The following is a 20,037-nucleotide window of genomic DNA, read 5'->3' on the forward strand; positions in this document are numbered from 1 at the left end:
AGTCATTGACCTGGAGCTGTGAGGTTATCAATCACACCTGCTTTCCAATGGAGAGTGACACTATTACCCTCTTTAGCATTCACACATATACAGAGAGATCTCTGGGAACCATCACACTTCTGGCAGAGCTGCTGGTAAGACAGTTGTGTGAACAACCAACCCCATAGGATCTAATTTGGGCAGGACACACAAGGGCACTCAAACCCCATGGAACACTTACATGGAGTGCTAGAGTGTTTCTGGTGACACGGTCGATTGGGGTCAGGAGCAGCTCTAGAAGCAAAAACAAAAAGACTTTAGAATTTCACCCCTAAACCTATGGACCTGTCCCTTCTACAACACATGCCATCTTTAAGCTCTAGATAGAGCCGTTCAATAACAAACCAAACTCCTTTTGTGATAGCCTGTATGCCCCGTACCACTGGAGAGGCATTCACTAAATAAGACAAAGGTGTGGACAAAGATCTCTTCAACATTAAAACAACTCAATGGGTCTCATTTCGACTTTTCCTGCCCGGGCCGCTGCACCCGACAGGTCTGACCCTGCCGGGCGCAGTCGCCCCTGGTAGGCAGATTCTTCACAGAAGTGCCGGCACTGTTAGCAACGTTGCCGGTGCTTCCATCTCCCCACTCCCATAGATGGGAATGGGGAGTTACGAAATCTGGAGCTTGACTTTCAACGCAGCCGGGACTGTTCCAGTGGCACCAGGAAGTCAGGCACTGGTAAAACTTTATGAGTCTGACGGCAACCCGCCGGTAGCACCGGCAGGGTTACCGCCAGACTCATAATGAGGTCCAATGTAAGGTTTAAAACCCACAATTCTCTCCATACATAGCCCAGATGCCCTTTCAGCCATCAAACCTTCTAGAGATTTTTCATTGAAGGCCCAAACACCTTTGAGTCTCCACTGTCTTGGGTATTGGTAGTTTTTAAGCTCTCAAATTAGATGTTTAAAAGAAGGAACACAGACCAGTGTGGCATCACTTTCTAAAGTGTAGAGCGTATGTGTACCATCAAAGATGCAAACAGGAAATAGAATAGAACTGGTGCCCCACTTTTTCCCCAGACGATCTAGCGCCTACAGCCATAATTTCTCAAATATTATACAAACTAGTCTGAACATGCAGTCACTATCTCGGACTACCAGAATACCTAATGAAGAAATTTCAAAAAGTTCAAAATGCAGTGGCAAGCCTACCTCTCAGAATGAAGCGATTTGAATATATCACAGCAGTATTACGTATTCTGCACTAGCTAATCATCTAAAACAGGGTTCATTTCAAAACCTTGTTCTTCGGTCATCGTTCATAACATGGAGGGGGCTCTTGCTTCTTCAGAAGTATGTTTCAACACTACACTCCTTCCAGAACACTTAGGCCCAGCAATGCTGAACTGGCACTAGTTCCTAACTTCAATAGGAAATGGCAAGCAGGATCCTCTTTTTCAGTTCTGGCACCAAACTGAGGAGCACCCTTCCCAGACCCCTCCATCTGGAAGTGAACCACCTGACATTCAAAAAACAACTCAAGACTTGACTCTTCAGCCAACCAATTTAGGACAAGCAATTGTAAAACTTTGCACTACAATCTGTGGGAAATCAATTTTATTTATGGATCCACTGTTACATTACACTGGTCTGCACCCAAATCTCAGTGTAACAACAACCAAGACCCATGAAGCAACAACACCCTCAACTAACTCCTTGCTACTAAAACCTTGCAACCTTACATGTCCAACATCCCTTCAATAACCAACCAGGTCTAGTGTACTTAACATAATGCAGCTCTACCCATCTTCTATCAAAACTGTACTGTCTTTTCCACACTCTACAATCACGGGGCACGCGCATATGGCTAGCCTGTTCCTGTTTGTAGCAACCACAAACAACAGAGATTTTCATATCGGCAGACAGTTAATGAGTACTTCTGACCTGCATCCACCAACACCACAGGTTTCTGCATCTGCCTTCCCGCTATCCAACTAACATACCATACCACCTTTCTTACAGATCCATGCGGAGCAAGGCCAACATTAATGGCAGAAGGGCGCTGTATAAGACCACTTAACATTACAGACCCTGGAAGGAATCCCACATGGTACTTGAGATAAGGCCTTCAGGTATCTGGCATTTAATCTTACCTTCTAAGGTGTAGGTTGACTTAGCATCCTTCGCAGCTGTTGGCAATTTTATTTCCTGCAAAAGGGAGACAAGACAGCATTAAGGACCTGAAGCCGCTGCAAATATGAATGGCTCTGTTAGTTAATAACAACAAAAGTGGTTAAAAGAGTCCATTCACAAAGAGGTTACCATGAGTAACTCAGACGTAACCTTAACTCACCCCTGGAGAGGACTTTTCCATTCACAAACACAAAGAAGTTACTATGAGTAACTCTTAAGCTGTTATGGGTAATTTTGACTTACTAGTGGGATACTCAGGAGTGATGTTGTGAATCGAATTGTCCCCTCCTGGAGTTACTCAGAGATACATTTAGTAACTTCTTTTTGGAATGGCCCTGAACACCCAATGTATCACCAGATAGGTCTGTCAGCATCTCCAGGGATAAATGATTCACCTGCCACATGTTTTGAGGATGGTTGGACTGCTGTGGTGTGCGGAGGAAGATGTCAACATGGGACTGCATAAGCACAGGGCAAACCCTGCTCATTTACCAAGCATGTGGGTGTGCGTGTCTTGGTTATGTCCATACCTCGGCCACCTTCTTGAAGCGAGCGTCTGAGCTGCTGCATTTCTTCACCGTCTGAAAGGCTAGCTGGTGGTTTCCAATGTAGGAGCGGTACACACCGAGCTGGGTCACCTGAAGAGAAACAGCAAAGGATGGGAAAGGTGTGATGAAGAGGGGGTGATTACAGGCTGGTGAAAATCAGGACATGCCCTCTAAAATCTTGGTTATACGCCACTCTTCCCTCTCTTCCTGACATTGCTTCGTGCCTCCCCTTTCCTGTTCCAAGCTCTGAGGAACCTTTCCACTGCCGACTCTTGCCTCACAGGTACCAAGCCTTGGTAAAGCACCCCATCGAATGGTTTGTGATGCCCCTCCTCCATTCTTCCTCCTCTTCGATGTACCAGGCAGCTGCGGAAGAGGATGGAGTAGAGCTAGACATAAGGCGCCTGTTTCCATGTAAGGCTCCTACTCGGAATGTATCTTCTGTGTTTGTGCCACAGCTTATGGAGAGTGCATCATCTCTGGCTTTTCTATACATTAAGTCAGCCATCTTAAGATGCACCTCTTGGGCTGGGAGTGAAAACGCGTGCCGCAATGTGCAACCCAATATTGTGATGTTCCTGCATGAGGTCACTGGATGTGCTGCCATGTTGTGAGACATCACCTGGCAATTTCCAAGCCTAGCTTAACCCGTTGCCTAGCTAGCACAATGGGGAAATTCCGAGGGGAAGCTGCCCCCATATCAGTACTTAGACCCTTCAGATGCCAAGAACGCAGATAACTTGCCAGTATCTCCAGGTATGCTATATTCCCACGCATGACTTAGCTCCAGTAACTCCAGCCACAAATTCCTAAATATCAGCTCCACTGGGAATAAGTTCTGTCTGTCTGCCTCCATGTCCTCCATGGAAAGTGGGTGTAGATGGAGAATGCGTGTTCCTACACATGCAATTACGGAAGAGTGAGACCTAAGAAGGGGTGCGTCAGACCTTAGTTTCCCAGATGGCTCTCTGGTCAACAGTGTGCATCAGCGTTTCCCCAAAGTGTGTACAAAGGTGCTTGTGCTATCAGTGCAGCACCCATGACTTTGAACTACTAAGAGACATTGGATTTGAGGGTTCATAACAAGTTAGCAAGAGATAGGTGTCATGTGTGTGAGAGGCACATTTGTTCTGGAAAAAGGGTGAGTCTGGCTTGAGAGAGTATAAAAGACCAGGCGAAGAAGAGCTGAAAGGATGGGTAAAGGACGAGAAACATCCAAAGCTAGCACATGGGGTCTTGGTGCAGAAAGGGCTTGCATAGCTGGCCCCAGCCAAGAGGCTCAAGTTCTGGGCCTGCCTAGGTCTGAGACTGATTGCCTGGCATCCAGGTTTTTCGGCCTGCTACAAACGTAATACATCACAGTACTGGGCTCCACCAAGAGAGTGACAAGCCTAGAGGACTGACAACACTTTACAGGTAAAGGTGCATCTGTTGTACCCACTATGAAAACAGGACGGTGTAGCGTAGGTTGTTCACTAGAACATCACTTGGGTCTGAAGAACAATCTGATCCGGTCCTGTGTTCAACATATAAGCAAACACTACTGACCCAGGAAGGGGTTATAATGGGCATTTAGCTTAATTCAGCACAGGTTCGGGCTCACTGATGCTAACCAAGGGTGGGCTGCAACTCATTGTCTACGCAGGGGCTCCAGATGGGTCCAAGGAACAGTGCAATGGGTCAAAGTAGCTTTCGATAAAGGGAGCGCGGCAGTAGATCAGTCTTTCTACAGTTCGCTCAGGTGGTAGGAGTTATTACTATTAGGGTATTTATTGGGCAAAGATGTAACTTTGGGAGGCTATGGTACCCTTTACAAGTCACAAGGAGAAGGACACAGTGAGGGAAGCAAAGATACAAGGGAGTGGGGAGCTAACAATGGGGGAGTGCAGACATTAGGTAGCAAGAAATCTACAAGGTGCATGGGGACGAAACAGGGGGAGCAGAACGCCTAGTCTCAGGTAGGGTGTGGAGAGGAGGGTGTGTGGATGAAGGTGGTAGGGAGGAGCCATTCCTTGAAGAGGGTCTACAGCTCCTTCCTGAAGCGAGGGAGCAAATCATATTTACATGGAGGAGGTTCCAAAGTCTGGGGGTGTAGACAAAAAAGGCCCTTTATCCCGGTTACTCTGAAGTCCTTAAGTTACAGGAGAGGAATCCACTGGCTCCCACCACCCGGGATACATATCTCCAACTCCCTGGGTTGGAACATCAGCACAGAAATACTCCCTCACTCATACATCAACACTCTCACCTACCAACATTCTCTCTGACCTCATGCATTCCAGATCAGCTTCCATCCATCCATCCATCCATCCATCCATCCATCCATCCATCCATCCATCGTGCCATCCATCCATCCATCCATCCATCCATCCATCCATCCATCCATCCATCCATCCATCCATCCATCCATCCATCCATCCATCCATCCATCCAGCAAAGCACTTCACAACACACCTCCCTTCCTTACCAGACACACCCATTACAACACACCTCCCTTCCTTACCAGACACACCCATCACAACACACTTCACTACAGCCCCCCCTTCGTTTCCAGACACACCCATCACAAGACACCTCCCTTCCTTACCAGACACACCCATCACAACACACTTCACAACACACCTCCCTTCATTTCCAGACACGCCCATCATGCAAACCTAGAACATACTTATACAACACACACTCACACTTTTTAAAGATCAGTAAAGCTCGCTCTGTAAATGCCTGGCATATTAAAATGCCTCTGGACCCACCTCCACATATAGTCCCCTCTCATCTTGACCCACGTCCATGTGTAGAAAACACCTTTTGCTGTATGGGCGCCATACAAAGGTTCAATAAATAAATAAAATAGTCAACCTTCTCTCTCCGAGAGCACTTCGGCTGCTCTGTACTCATGAACAAACATGCCACTCATCCATACATCCGGTACCAAATCGGTTCATCAACAACTTTACACTCTCCATCCAAACATCCAGTACTACCCGCATAGTACTACTTCAATGTCTGGCACTATTCACATAGCACACATGTATCCGGTGCTACCCTCACATAGTACAACACACCTCCCTTCCCTACCAGGAAAGACCCAAAAAGACTGAATATAAAAGGCTTAATGGGACATTTGGTTGAATTCGGCCAAACGAAAAATTGAACGGCCGAAAAATTAATCCAAATGCCCCATTCAGTGGCATTATAGTGAACAATGGGAGAGGGGGCGTCCCCCACACTCCTGTTCAGTATAATGTCAGCGAGGGTTGCAGGGGTGACCCTGCACCTGTTCGCATAAAGTTAAAAAACCAAAGGGACCCTGCTTCGCCGGATCCCGATCACTGAAGTGAATGGGAACAGGCATTCGCAGGGACACCGCGAGTCGGTGGCACACAGCGGAGTGTGCCACCGACAGGTAAGTAAAGGGGTGGGTGGGATCGGTTATCCGAAATGGCTGCAGGAGGAAATATAAAATGTTATTTTTGAACAAATAACATTCGGTCATTTCTTCCTCGGTCGTTTCGGATACGGACAATTCACCCAAGTTCCCTTACCAGACGCACCCATCACAAAGCACTTCACAACGTCTTCTGGTTCTTTCCTTTCAGCACCAGTGGAGGTGAAGTCTGCACATGTCCTTACGTCTGGTGGATTGTTCTCCTCAGGAGATGCTGAGCTTCTCAATGAGGCAACTTGGAGACGCGTGAGAGCAATGGCCTTGCAGATAATGCCGCAGGATTTGTAGATGATGCGTGCTTTCAGAGAGAGCCAGTGCAGTTCGAAAACGGTGAGGGTGATGTGCTGGAATTTCTGAAGTCCTTTGATGAGACATGCTTTAGCAAGCAGGACACATCTCAGGGGTGCCAGAGCAGTTCCCCGAAGGCCTTTCAGAACGGCATTGCCACCATCCAGGTACTAGAGGACCAAGACTTGGACAGGGGATCTGAAGATGTTTGTGGGAGGCGGGGCTTTCCTTGCTATGTGCTTCTTGAAGGAGAGGCGTATGTTGATCTAGAACCCATGGGACTTGACGCAGGTGGCCAGCTGAGGTGTGAAGCCTCGGGTGGGCTGCATCTTAAAGCAAAGTGTCGCTGGGTCCAGAAAAGAGCAATCACAGTTGTGTGCTATCCCCTAACCAAAGCAAATGAATACAATACAAATGTAATGAAAAATATACTTCTAATTTGCTAATGTATAAAGAAAGAAAGAAAGAAATATGCCTGAGTGAAAATTAGACAAATGATTGAAGACTCCTGATCTAAAATACACTGTATTTCCTAATGAACAATTGAATAAATAAATAAATAAAGCTGTGTAGTTACGTCCCAGCCTGGGAAAGCGGCTTATACTGTGTACAATCTTAACATGAGTATCTCATATGCCCTCATGGACTGGGATATCCCATATCTGCACGGGTGAAGGCATTGCTTCACGTTACATTAGACTCATGTGGAGGCAACAGGCAATCTTGAAATTGAATGTAGATGTACGTATGATGCGCAAACCGAGCTGACTCACCTGCACCTGAGTGCAGATGTTCCCAAACTCCACTTTCCAATGAGAAACTTGATGGAGTCCTACATATAGACCTGTTTCTATGGTTTATTTTGACAAGAAAGTCTCTAGGATTTTCTGAACTGAATCAACTCCCAAGGCAGAGTGTTCCCTAAGCTAGGTCCACACACTGCGGGACGTCTGCCCCCCCCCCTGGGATAGGTGAGGGAGGGATCACTAGTAGCAATTTGTCTGACGAGCAGGCAAGTTGGTCCCAGGCCTTGTGCAGCTGTCACAGCCCATGTGTCACAGGAGATGTGGTTATCAATGAATTGCGCCCCTAAATGTTTGACTTTCAATTCTCTGTTAGCGTTCCCTTAGTAGAACTCCCCCTGAACCCTTAAAGGCAGCTCCAAGGCATGGCCCGGGCTGATGATGAACTGGCTGTCGTTTAGCACCCTACTAATGAGGGGAGACTGAGGGGAGGGTTAGGCCATCCACAGGAAGGGAGCGGCCCGCTGTGTCAATCTAACCGCTCTGTGAGCAGCGGCAAATCTACGCTTCTGTGTGTGGGAATGGGGGGCATTGCACACATGGGCACTGCCCAGCCTCTGTTCAACATTGGGAACTTGGCCTGCAGCACAGAAAGTGGGGCGACTGCTCTGAAACTAGTTGAGTCTGAAAGCCATGTACCATTGCCCATCTTTCCATTCAAAGCAATCAGGTTTAGGGCAGCCGCCATTTCAATACACACGTGCATAAGGAAAGTCATATGGGGTGAATACGACCCATGACCTTGTACAATGAATCCCAATATCCAGATTTACATTGGTTAGGGCAGCCCGAATCCTCACCTGAGGGAGGGTTGGTGGTAGATGCCCTTTGGGGAAGCTCTGGTGCCTTAGAGAGCTGGGATAATGCCCCAGGGGTCTGGGAATGCAGGTTCCACTTCCGGAAAAATCATTAGCCAGTGAAAGGTCCTTTGAAGAGGTCTGTAAAATGGTTGGTGTAGTCTCTCTTGGAAAGCTCCGGCGAAAGAGCCCTCACGAAACACTCTCTTTGCTAAACTCTAAACGACCGGTGTGACTCCAGAAGGCAGTCAGACATCGTCTGTCCCACCCCCCCCCCCGCCCCATCCAGCAAGACTTCATTTTTTTCCCTTCGCTTCTGCAGAGTGGGGTCCAGATAGAGTCACCCCCAAGGGAGCCAGCTACATATTGGATGCCTCTTTGAATTGTATATATATATATATTTTCCATAGTGCTACATGTAGGTCATTCGCTTCTGACCGCTGAGGGTGCTTGTGAAAGAGGGGTGTACTGTGTAAAGAAAAACATGGTGGATGTGTATAGAGAAAGGAGAGAGAAGGGGAAGCGAAGGGTTGACACCATTCAACTGCATTAAAGAGTTGTATTGTAATTATCTCAACAACCATAGCATATGCTATATAGAAGATCTCTTATTTTTTCAATTTTCAATGTCCAAATCCAAACACCCGACCATGCAGGGAAGTTATTTACATTTTCCAGAATTTCAAGAGCTTCTTTCCATCTCTCCAGAATTTAGGGAGGCTGTTCCCAAGCTCACTGCCACTCCTTGCAAGATTTCTGCCTCTCAGACGTTGATTCTTTGGGTGACTTTGAAGGGGAACACTCTTCCATGTGTAATGGGGAGTCCTTGTGGTTATGCATGGTCTCAGTGGTGCGTCCGGACTCTTTTGACTGGGGTGGCCCAAGTGGGCTACAGACTTATGCCGGGGTGGCATGAAGTAGAGTGCACCCACACATAAAGATCATAGTTTAGGATAATGAGGTGGCACCTGGGGTGGCCAATCGGATTCCAGGGGTAGCACGTGCTACCCCAGGCCACTCCCTGGACACGCCTATGCATGGTGTTAGACAGTTCTTAACATAGTCTGGAGCTGGTGAAGAGTTTTTCTGGCTCCATAGGTTCAATTGAAGATGTTCTGAATTCCATACGGTTGTGGACCTATAGCTCCTAGCAAAAGGTGATAGGACACTCTAGACTCTACACCCTGAGATATAATCATGTATTCACGCAAGCGGATATGCATCCACGCAGGGCATAAAACATAGCACCTACATAATTTGTGCTTACAAAGCAGTATACCAAAATATAGTGCTGCATCCAATAGGTCTACATCTTCTAGGCTATTTATCAAACTATGCTGAATATGTTTGAATGATGGTGCTCTCAAAAAAATGCATGTACTTTTAGAAGACACCTATTCTCTTCTTTGACAGGATTGTACATTTGTTGTGGATAACTTGCTCATATACCTCTTAGTGTTTATAAAAATACGAGCTCTTCCTTTCTTTGCTGTTTACATAACAGTGCAGATTGACTTTATTTTAAACCTCCAAAAACAGTAGAAGACTACTTCAGTGTCATCTTATGTTAAAGGTTCTTGTACCTCGCAGTGCTGCCACCTGCATGGTTTTTTGGCGCTCGGACGGATCTGTAAAACAATGGGGATGAGGGTGGGGAAAGTTAGTAGGATTGAGTGGGCGAAAAGAGCAAGGGGGCTGTGATGTGCTGTTGGCAGCTTCAGTTCGGTTTAGACCGTTCGCTGAGCTTGGGTGTGATTTTCGGTTGGTAGCCGCCATGTGCTGTTGGGCGAGGCTATGTGCGATTTGTTTTGTTGTTGTGGTGTAGGGAAGGGCGTGCGGTTTGTTGGGGTTGTGTTTGGTTCAGAGTTTGAGAGGTGTATGTAGAAGGATGAGTTTTTTAGTAGAGTGGTAAGTGGCAGTACCCCATACTGCCCCCTGCTTTTAGGCTGCCTGGGCACATATCTCTTCTCCTTTCGTACATTCTGGTGTGCTACACTTACCACTTTTATGTTGTGTGCAGAGGTGTGGTTCCTCAACCATGCTATTCAGTGGCAGCACTCTCTCCACCCACAGTGTTCTGACCAATTGTTGCCCACATCCCTCCCTCCCTAGCACACCTTGGTGTGCAGCAACGCCCCCCCCCACAGGCCCCTCCTCCCCACAGCCCATGGGGGCAACATGCTCCCTGTACCCCGTGTCCATCGGTTCCGAGTTCTGGACACCTCTCTCTTATCTTTTTCCTCTCGGCCGTGTATCTGTGGTCTAAGTTGGACCCATCTCTCTCCCCTGTTTCCGATTTGACCCTCTATGTAGACAGCTAGACCTGGGTCTCCCTCCCATTCATGTGCCTCTATACTTCCCTGCCCTTGACTCTGGTCTGGCCTACTCCCCAGTGCAATAAGATAGTTGTGAAACCCGACAAGAACGTGTAGTAAAATATTCACTTTCCTGCCATTAACTACAAATGAGGGTGGCAGCTAAATAGCAGTGGATGCGTTCGCGTGATGAACCCGTCCAATTCACAGGACAGAAATACGGTATCCTGTTTCGTAGCCCTGAAGGGGAATGTGAGGTGAGGTCTGTTCATTAGCATCAGCCACTGTTACATTGACCTCACAGCCATTATAACACGTGTAGTTCAAAGATGCAAGCCGTGTCATCTGCTCCCGACGGTGGTACGGGTTTACAAGATGGCTGCCTGCTGGAATGAGCTGTTCATTATCAGGTGCAGCTTATGGGAGAGATTTGTGTTATACTGGGAGTCTGTTCATTTCTTTTTCTTTTAATATTATCACGCAGATTTCTTTTTTTGCTAATGGGAAAATATTTGTCTTTAAATATGTATATATCATTTTTTCAAGCTAACTTGACTGGCTTTGTCTTTTGATTGCTACTAACAGACGTAGAACAAACACTTGGTTTATGAATTCACACTGCATTCGGATCACTGGGCGTCATAAATACATTTTACCAAGCATGTTTTAAATAATTAAATGAATGAGGGGGTTATGAACCTCTGTGGAGCATTACAGGGTTCGACCTGGGACCAAGCAGTGCACCAAGTCTGCGTGTCAGAGGGCCCTCTCTTAGGGTATTGCTTAAAACTCAAATGACCAATTGGGCAATTCAAATGCAAATGGGATCTTCCTAAATAAAACAAAGGTCTGGATGGTTTTCTCCTCCCTCAGTGGGGGTGGGTCCCTTCCTTCTCAGAAAACCTCCCCCTGCCAAATGTCTCTTACAAGGGATGTGGGTATCTATGCCTTCAGAATCAGAAGGAAACGTCCCAGTTTGTACAGTTCAAAAGGGTTTAACTCATCCCCTTCCCTGGCAATGCGGGATTTTGGGTGATCTAAATCCTTCTTCTCGGTTCGGACTAGTAGTTGAAGGCTTTCCCAGAATTCCGCACCCCAACAAGGGCACTGCTGTAAAGTCTTGTTAGCATGTGGGGTAGTGGATGCATCCAGCAGGGACAGCTAAAGCTGGGTTTATCACTGGGTTGCCTGCTGGGTTCTCTTTCCCACCCTCTCTGTACTCACAGTAATCTTTCTGACCTTTGCCCTATCTACCTTCTGGTCCTGCATAGGGCCAACCGGGACAACCACGGCCTACCTGCTCTTGCTAAATAGATGTTGATTCGGTCTACAGTCCTGGGTCCTTTCCTCACCACCTGATGTTCTAATCTCAACTTATCTCTCCTCCTGATGTTACCTTATGTTACCCCGCCAGCCTCCTTAGTACCACTTTTACTACCACCCCCTCAGGATGTTCTTCATTTCCCCTCTGTTATATCCCCATGATGTTGCCTCATCTGCTGTGACAGGGTCAGTGTCATGACCCTGTAAAATGGGGGGTGGGAAAAACCCTTCTCAGCCTGGGGCAGGAAGCTTATTAAAGCAAATGTCAGAGGTAGCCGTTGCCCAGAACGATGAAGGTAAAATTGAGGGGTCCCTAGTTCCTGAACATTCTCCCCCATGTGCTGGAAACGTCAACCCTGATACCACTCTTTGTGTCAAAAAGCCTCCCCAAACAGTTGCCGGCCACCGTTCTTTCTTTTCTGTTTCAGAATCACAACTCCCAGGGTCCCCTTGCAGGCAACCCGGAAAACCTGGGCTGGAGCCAAACAACCTCAAAACCTGAAATGCAGCCATTCATGCAGACTTTGAACTGGCACCATATCCCAACAGCACCCAGCGCAGTAATCTGCCAATCCTGCAGTACAGTAGGAGGAGAGTTAACATCAAAGGGTGGAGGCAGATGGAGGAGAGAAAAACGTCGGAGACCTAGAGGAGAATGACTTGAGAGGAGAACAATTGGGTGGAGTTGGAGAGAGGAGGATGTTAGGGGGGAAGCAGAGTAACAACAAGACAGGGCCTTAAAATCAGACCGCACACATACCCCACCCACTAGCACTAACTATCGCTAGTGTAGTGTTAGGGAGAAGATCCCTGAGGGAGTTAGATAGCCTGCACTTAGGGAAGCCATCTGAATTTTAGAGGCAGTAGGGGCTCCCGAACCATAGCACCAACCTGGGGCTACGGATGCCTGGTCTAGGGTGGGAATCCCACGGGAGGTGAGTGAGAGAGGGAGGGCAGCAGTGCCACACCCCTTTTCCAGCCAGAGCCTCTTTTTATTTGCCTATTCTAACCCTTTCTCCAAGAACTGTCCATACCTCTGTGATTTTGTTAATAAAACCTTTGAAACCTTCTGAAGACTTTGTGGATTACTCAGCCCATTTGTCACACATAGTCCTTCCACTCCCTCATGTTGCCAGCTCCTTCATCACTTTGGGTTTCAGCACCTCATCCGGCATCTTGGTTTTCACCACCACTTCTTGTTTTCTGCTCTCATGCCTTGATGTCATCCTTACCTCCTGCCACAGTCTTTCTCCCGATGTTATTATCGCCTCTACTGTTCTGTGTACTCTCAACCACAACTCCTTGCTCCCGCTAACCCTCTGTTGCTATCCCTCCTTCTTTGGCTATCCCCCACCTCTGCCTCAGATATTACCATCTTCTCAGTTGTTGCCATGTCCCCCTGTTTACTCTGACACTCTGATGTCACCACCTTCTCCTTGACCCACTTAGCTCTCAACACCTCTCCTGCTCTCCCCAGCTGGCACCTCTCTGCTCTCGTCTATCTTTCCAGCCTCTGCTCCTTACACTGCTTTCCAGCCTCCATCCTTCTATTCCTGCAACACTGCCTGACTCGAGCTGGGTGCTTTTATAGTGTGGTCTCTCCTTCCTCTAGGTGAATCTTCAGTCAGGGTTTGCACCTGTGCTTGTAATTGGGCAAGGGCCGAGACTATTTGCTTTGCCTGAATGCTGTCGAGGCTGGTTTGGGCTCAGGGCACTTGAACAAGACTATAGTTGGCCTGTCCGCCATCTTGGTCCTTAATCCATTTTCTCTGACACTCCAGGGTGCTACCTATGCTGTGCTGAATTCTTCAAGGTTTTCAGCCTGTGATGTGAAACACACTGGATAAGCCTTTGTTTTACTGGGTGCGTAGAGAAATGCCAGGGAATAATGCAACTGAACCCTGTCTTCTTGCGCCTGTGGATCCTGTAAACCCAATGAGGCAAGTTCTTTGATGTACCGGGTGGAACTGTAACTCTAGTCAAATACTTGCTATCACTGTCAAGCAAAGAGAAATAATTTCCCTTAAAGAGAACATCTTCATTTTCTTTGTTGTAGTTTTGGGTCCGCTGCAGGAGAGCTTCTCTCTCATATGGGAAGCATTGCACTGCAGGGCCTTACTAGACATTTGATCAGTGTCAAAGCTTTCAGACCTGGTCTGCCCTACTGAGCTAGTTGGATGGGGGCATTCTAGACCCCCTAAGGCTGATTTTTATTGTGATTGTCCCCTGCCATGTGACAGGTACTCAGATGGGGTGGCTCAGGGATCCTCCCCATGCTGACCTTGGGCCCAACATCAACTAGCTTCTAACAAAATTATCTCATGTGCATTTTTGGTAAACTGAACTAAGCATATACGCATACCTTTCTTAGACAATAGAAATGTGGTGTTAGGGTGACAATATTTTGTGGCATTGCATACAGAAATATGCTTCTTTCGAATTTTAAAAAACGTTACTTTAAAGAGACATAATCAGCATAACAAGCCTTGAGGCTCAGAGGTTCAGAAATTAGTTTTGAACAGAGGATGAATGTTAAGAGATTGTTAAACAAAGCTAAATGTGTATTGTGAGAAGCCTGAAGGTATTCTCACTCCTACTCTGCTTGGATCGTCTGTGCAGGTGGCCAGGGAAATAATGAACTATATTACTGTGAACTGAAGAAAGGTTATCTTGGAACTTGGTTATACTTGGGGAAGGGGAGCTGAGAGAAAGCCTGGAGCAGGAAGAGGCTCAGAACTTTGAGTTGAACACTGTTTCTGTTGGTTTTGACATCCCTACACATTGGTTAGCTTTGGTTATGAGGGCAAGTATAGGTTTTGGACACGGACAGACTTTTAAGTTGGACTCTTGGACTCAGACTTTCCTTAGGTTTGTTCAGGTAGAGAATTCCCACCTAAGCATACGGAAAGTTAGGCCTTTAGATTTGATTTAAGAAAGTATTTTACTTTGAATTTTATATGCTTTGATGACACAAAAGCAAATTGTATCTTTTCCATTTACAGTATGCATGTCTCGGAACTCTATAAATAAGATTATCCCTGGATTATTTTTTTAGGACATAGGTCATACTTGACATCCAAAAGGGTTTGGCCGTTTTAGATTCCAGAGATATATAGCATTATGCCAAATCAAATTCTTGAGGGTAATGACAGATCAAAGGTTACACTGCTGGTTCTACTAATCACTTTCACCAGAAGGGACAAATACCTTATAAAGGGAGTCGGTTGAAAAGACCTGAGAGGATTTCTTGTGAAACAAACGGACAATGGTGGTTCGTTCTGTCTAGACTGAGGTCATGGATGGAACATTTTGATAGTGCTGCAAAGTGGCTACCACAGTAATCAGATTTTGATAACAGTGAGGCATGGACCAGCTATATTGTCCGGGCTAAGTCAAGAAAGATAAGAACTTTCATTAATATATGTAGTTGGAAATGGAATTATGTAGTCAGGTTGTCGATTTGAGAAATGAAGGAAATATTTGAGTGAAAAATCATAGCTAACCTCCTTCACCCTTCGACCAGAGACAGTGTGCACCCTAAAAGGAGGGACAAGAAGAGTAAACATGGGATACGTTGGCTGGACCACATAATAATTTACCAATTTTGTTGCTTTTCTTCCAAAATTCACTGTCCAAAATCCACTCCTGCATGGTTGCATGACAGCTACCTAGTTTCTTAGGTTTCCATCATCTTTTCCAAGGCCGAGAATCAGCGGTATATCATTAGCTTATAGTTGGAAAGGTAAATTGAATTCTGAAGCAAACTATCCAGAGGGGTTTAAAGGAATGTCGGAGGGTAGGAGGGGGAGGTCTGTCACTGCAGCCTTGTGCCACTGGTTGGTAGTTAAGACTCCTCTCCACCTGGCTCATTGTTCCTGATTTACTCTCATCTCTTCTGTGACCGTTTATAACAGAGGTCTTGTCTCACAGCTTACTGTCTCTCCCTCTCCCCTGTAGCCTTACAACACTCTCCCATCACACATACCAGGCTCTGGAAGAGGTCTCCCACCACTGGATGCTGACTCTCCCCCTGCTCCAGCCGATGCCTGAGACTGCGGTAAAATCCCTGGTGCAGCTGCAAAAGTTCCGGCACCTGGAAAAAGATGGCTTGGATCTGCTGGATGCTCAACACTGGCTGGGATGTGTTTGCTGTCATCTTCAGGGCTTTCTTGAGCTGAAGTGGAAAGGAGGAGAATTCAGGCCAGAGACAACCAATTAGGATGGCAGCTAAATAAAACATTCCTCATCCAATCAGAAATGCACATGGGGTCTAATGGAGCAATTTCAAGTCACTGGGCCTCATTACGACTTCGGCGGTAGCCCTGGCGCTATTATATATGCTGCCAAAATCGGGTCCGGGTTTACCGGGCCATTCTGAGTTTGGAGGGCCCGGTAATTCCTCCCTCCAGGAACCCAGGCCCGGACCTTCCCCATTCCCATCTGAGCCCCCATAGGGCTCAATGGGAATGGGAGAGGGTGCAAACAACGGGCCGATTATGAGCGGCCAGTTGTTTGCTCCCTCTTCCCCTCGCGGGACCCGGTAAGGAAGCCTGCTTTGACCAGACGTTACTTACCGGGTCCCGCGAGGGGAGCTTGTAATGAGGCGGAATGGGTTTAACGGGTCCGCCTCCTTTAGCGGAGCCCGTTAACCCATTCCGCCTCACTCGTAATGAGGCCCACTGAAAGTCTCTTTGTATCTGCACTTGCAACTTTATTTGGACTTCTAGAGGTGTGAGTGAAGAAATAGGTTTCAATGCCATTCTAATTTCCCCAAGATGTGCTTCTTGGAGAAGTTGAACCTTCACATGGACAAAAGATCATCAACGTGTCAATTTCCTTTGGGAGTGTGGGCACATAAAGCAAGGCCAGTCCCCATCTGCCATACACAATGCCAAATTAGTGTCCTTGTGCCAGGCCGGCACATTGGAACCAAAGCTTGCTTGACCCCTTCTGCCATACAAGACTGATATCCCAATAGTGATGATTATATTTTGACTGATTATTAAATGGTCATAGCACTTGGCCTCAGTCACTCCTGTCATAGAACGTTGTTACATTAAGGACAATGTGTGCTACTCCTACACGGTTACCAGATAACTGACCCTAACTTGACTGGCAGGTTAGAGAATACTTCCACGTAATTGCTTGGAAAACGCATAATGCAAAGACGATTTAACTGACCCATACATAGCTGCCTCCGCTGGCAGTGCCCCCTCCTGATAGAGAACACAGATGGCCTTAGGATAATTCAAACGACCAAAACAAGGGTGGTAAGATCTATCCTGCCCCTTCCTCTAATGGAACACTTATATCCCAAATAAAATGAGACACATCTTAACAGGACACGTGGCTGACAGCTGGGGTGACACTTACTTGGTGAAAAGCTTATCCAGGATATGATGGACGTCAGCGATAAATCCACCATCTACATAGCTCCAATCAGGGATTTCGATTTCACGTATAAGGCATAGTGTACCATAATTACACAGCTAATGTACGGTGTCGAGGAAAACACAGCGTCGGGCACCACAGACCACCACACTAATGTTGTGCAGGTCATGAGACAAAAGTACCAAAGAGTTCAGAACTATGGTACCGCAGAGCATGTTATTAGGGTGCCAGCCAACGTGTATCTAGGGTGCCACAGAAGAAGCTGCTTGGGTAATGAAGTACACAAAGCTAGGGTCGCACGTATCACCTAGTGTTCCATATATCATCCTAAGTGTGAAGCATATATAAAGCAATTGTAGTACTGAAGTGCTCTCAACCGGAATACAGCTGATCATCTAGCTAGCCTATAATGGGCCACCCAACTAGTGTACCACGGAGCACCCAACTAAGGTACCACAGGTTACTCAACTAAAATACTGTGGCCAAGCACCCATACTATCACATATAATTTAGAGAGTACTCTCTGTATTGCCACCTACATAACATGATAGCAATGTTTAGTTGTCCTAAAGGTGGTACTTTAAATGGCATCCTTTTGTATCAATTCTAAAGGGCTTCATGTACAGTTTTTCAAAGTTGGTACTTATAACATTTGACTGTTTTTAGACTTGATGATGAAAATCTGTAATTTGATCATGAAAAGCCAACACTTGTTTCATGCAAATCCAGTGCTTCTTCAGGTCTCCCATTCTAGGATAACACTTACTGTGTGATTAAGGACTTACATAACTAGTTGGGTGGTGAGGAGTAAGCCTGTGTTTGTCACATTTCCGACCCTGTATCTCTCAATGTACTGTGATCTACTGATGCCCTTCTTAGAATATTCAGACAGTCATATTCTCACAATACCCACCAGCACCAGAGCTTCTAGTCCACTGAGATATTCCCCCTCACACTCTGCCATCTTCCGCAGGGCCGAGGTGCGCTTCTCCAGCAATGTTTCCTCGCATGACACAATCTGTGGAAAAAGAGAAGGAAAGTGAGAGAGAGAAAAGAAAAGCCCTACTCAGGGCTATTATGCAGTTTATTTACATCAAACGCGAAGAGAAATGCTCTCAGAATTGCTAGTTCCCACATGTGATACGATGTTGCTAGGTTACTGTTTCTTGGCAGTATTTCCACAGACTAATTATATAATTTTACCAATCCATTGTCTACCAGCATAGTTCTCACTTGCACCTGCTGACCTCTGTGTTTTGCTTTGGTCCTGTTTCGTATCTGCATTCTTTACTCCCAGGTTCCCTGTTGTGCTCTTTACTTTGCTGATGGTTCTGTACTGCATCTGATTTGTAGGTCCATTGTTCTTGTTCTTTGCTGTGCCCCCCTCCCTTTCGTGTCCCTCCCTGTGCCTCCCTCCTTTTTGCCTCCTCCCGTGCAGCCTCCCCTCTCGCCTCCCCTGGCTGGACTCCCCTCACCCTACCCCTACCCCTCTTTCCTCTCTGCATCCCCTATGGTGCTCTCTGTCTCACCTATCTTTTCTAACTGCTTTTCTAGCGACTACTCTATCCCTCTATACCTATACCAGTGCTTCCTCCAGACAGACCCTTACCAACATACTCATGTGTTATTGTCATTCCCTCTCCAGGCCTATGGACCCTCCATACGGTCTCTATTCTCTCTCCTTTTTCCTCTTCACCCATTAATGGTGGCACCCGCTGTGTGGCCTTCCTGGCCCCCTTCCACTCCTCTAAGACCATCATTAATGTCTACTTAAATGGCACTGTCTTGGTCCAGGGAGCTCAGGCCAATCTCCTCCTTTTTGATAGATGCTTCCCATGCCTTATCAACTTCCTTTCCTCTTCTGCTATCCCTTCTTACCCCTCGCTGGCTCCTCTGCTGCCTCCTTTTTCTGCCACCTCTTCGGCACCCCCTGCTGCTTCTCTGGCCACCCTGTTGCCTCCCTCCTATGCCACCCCTCTGGCACCCTCTTCTCCCCCTCTGACTACCCTGCCTTCCCTTCCTTCCATCTCTCTGCACATGCTCGGGCACCCCCAACACTGCCGCAGGTTGTACCTCTGGCCTGTATCCCTCTCCGGAAGTCCTTGAAATGTGGCAACCTGCTCCACATCACTACTCTTAACTCTTGTTTAGATATCAAATACTTCTCTGACATCTGCCATCTCCTGGAAGAGCGTGATTTCGATGTACTCGGTCTCACCAAGACTTGGTTCATGGCCAGCTCTGCAACAAGTTTTGACACTCTCCTTCCTGATGGCAACAAGATCCTCTATGAACCCAGAACCAACCATCCCAGTGGGGGTTTAGCCTTGATTTTCCTGGAGTGGATCCCTGGTTCTATCATTCCAATGCAGCACTACTCCTCCTTTGCATGCCTGGTCTGCACGCTCTCTATATCTCCTGGCCTCTCTCTCACTGTGGCCAGTATCTACAGGCCACCTGGCCAGGTTGCCCTCTTCCTCTCTGAGTGGCCTGACCCTTTCCTCCTCGCTCCCTGTCTGTACCTGGATGTTCTGATCTCCTCAGAAGTCCCCTTCCTTAACCGTCTCACCACTTCTCTCTCTTGTAGTGATCACTTTCTCCTTTCTTCCCACTTCTCTCTCTCTTCCCCGCCGGTCAAGTCGACTCCAGCACTGCCACCTACCTTCTTGGTCATTCAACCCATGAAGGGTGTGTCAGTTGAGGCTTTCGCTGCTACTTTCTCTCCTCCTCCTGCACCTTTGGCTGACTCACACCCTGACACAGACCTCTCTAACCTTCATCTCTCTATCTCTAACACACTGGATGTCCTTGCCCTTGTCATGAGGATCCGCTTGAAGCCCAAATCCAAGTGCAACTCTTGCTACTATTCTGACATTGCCACCCTTAACCACAAGTGTAGGTCGGCAGAGAGGAAGTGCAGGGCGCACCCCCTGACAAACTGGTC

The 20,037-nt window shown here is 47.0% G+C and overlaps 1 protein-coding gene across 1 annotated transcript in view; it reads right to left on the minus strand.

The window, feature by feature from the left end:
- Nucleotides 1-20,037, minus strand: part of LOC138580811 (active breakpoint cluster region-related protein-like) — a 392,929-nt gene that overhangs the window by 293,844 nt on the left and 79,048 nt on the right. The window contains exons 3-7 of the mRNA XM_069651664.1: nucleotides 18,007-18,111; nucleotides 15,688-15,876; nucleotides 2,711-2,818; nucleotides 2,141-2,195; nucleotides 221-273 (exon numbers count right to left, since the gene is read on the minus strand). Of these exons, the coding sequence (XP_069507765.1) occupies nucleotides 221-273; nucleotides 2,141-2,195; nucleotides 2,711-2,818; nucleotides 15,688-15,876; nucleotides 18,007-18,111 (510 nt within the window). The remainder of the gene's footprint in view (nucleotides 1-220; nucleotides 274-2,140; nucleotides 2,196-2,710; nucleotides 2,819-15,687; nucleotides 15,877-18,006; nucleotides 18,112-20,037) is intronic.

This window comes from Ambystoma mexicanum, chromosome 3p (assembly GCF_040938575.1).
Source record: "Ambystoma mexicanum isolate Mex_15411 chromosome 3p, UKY_AmexF1_1, whole genome shotgun sequence".
NCBI lineage: Eukaryota > Metazoa > Chordata > Amphibia > Caudata > Ambystomatidae > Ambystoma > Ambystoma mexicanum.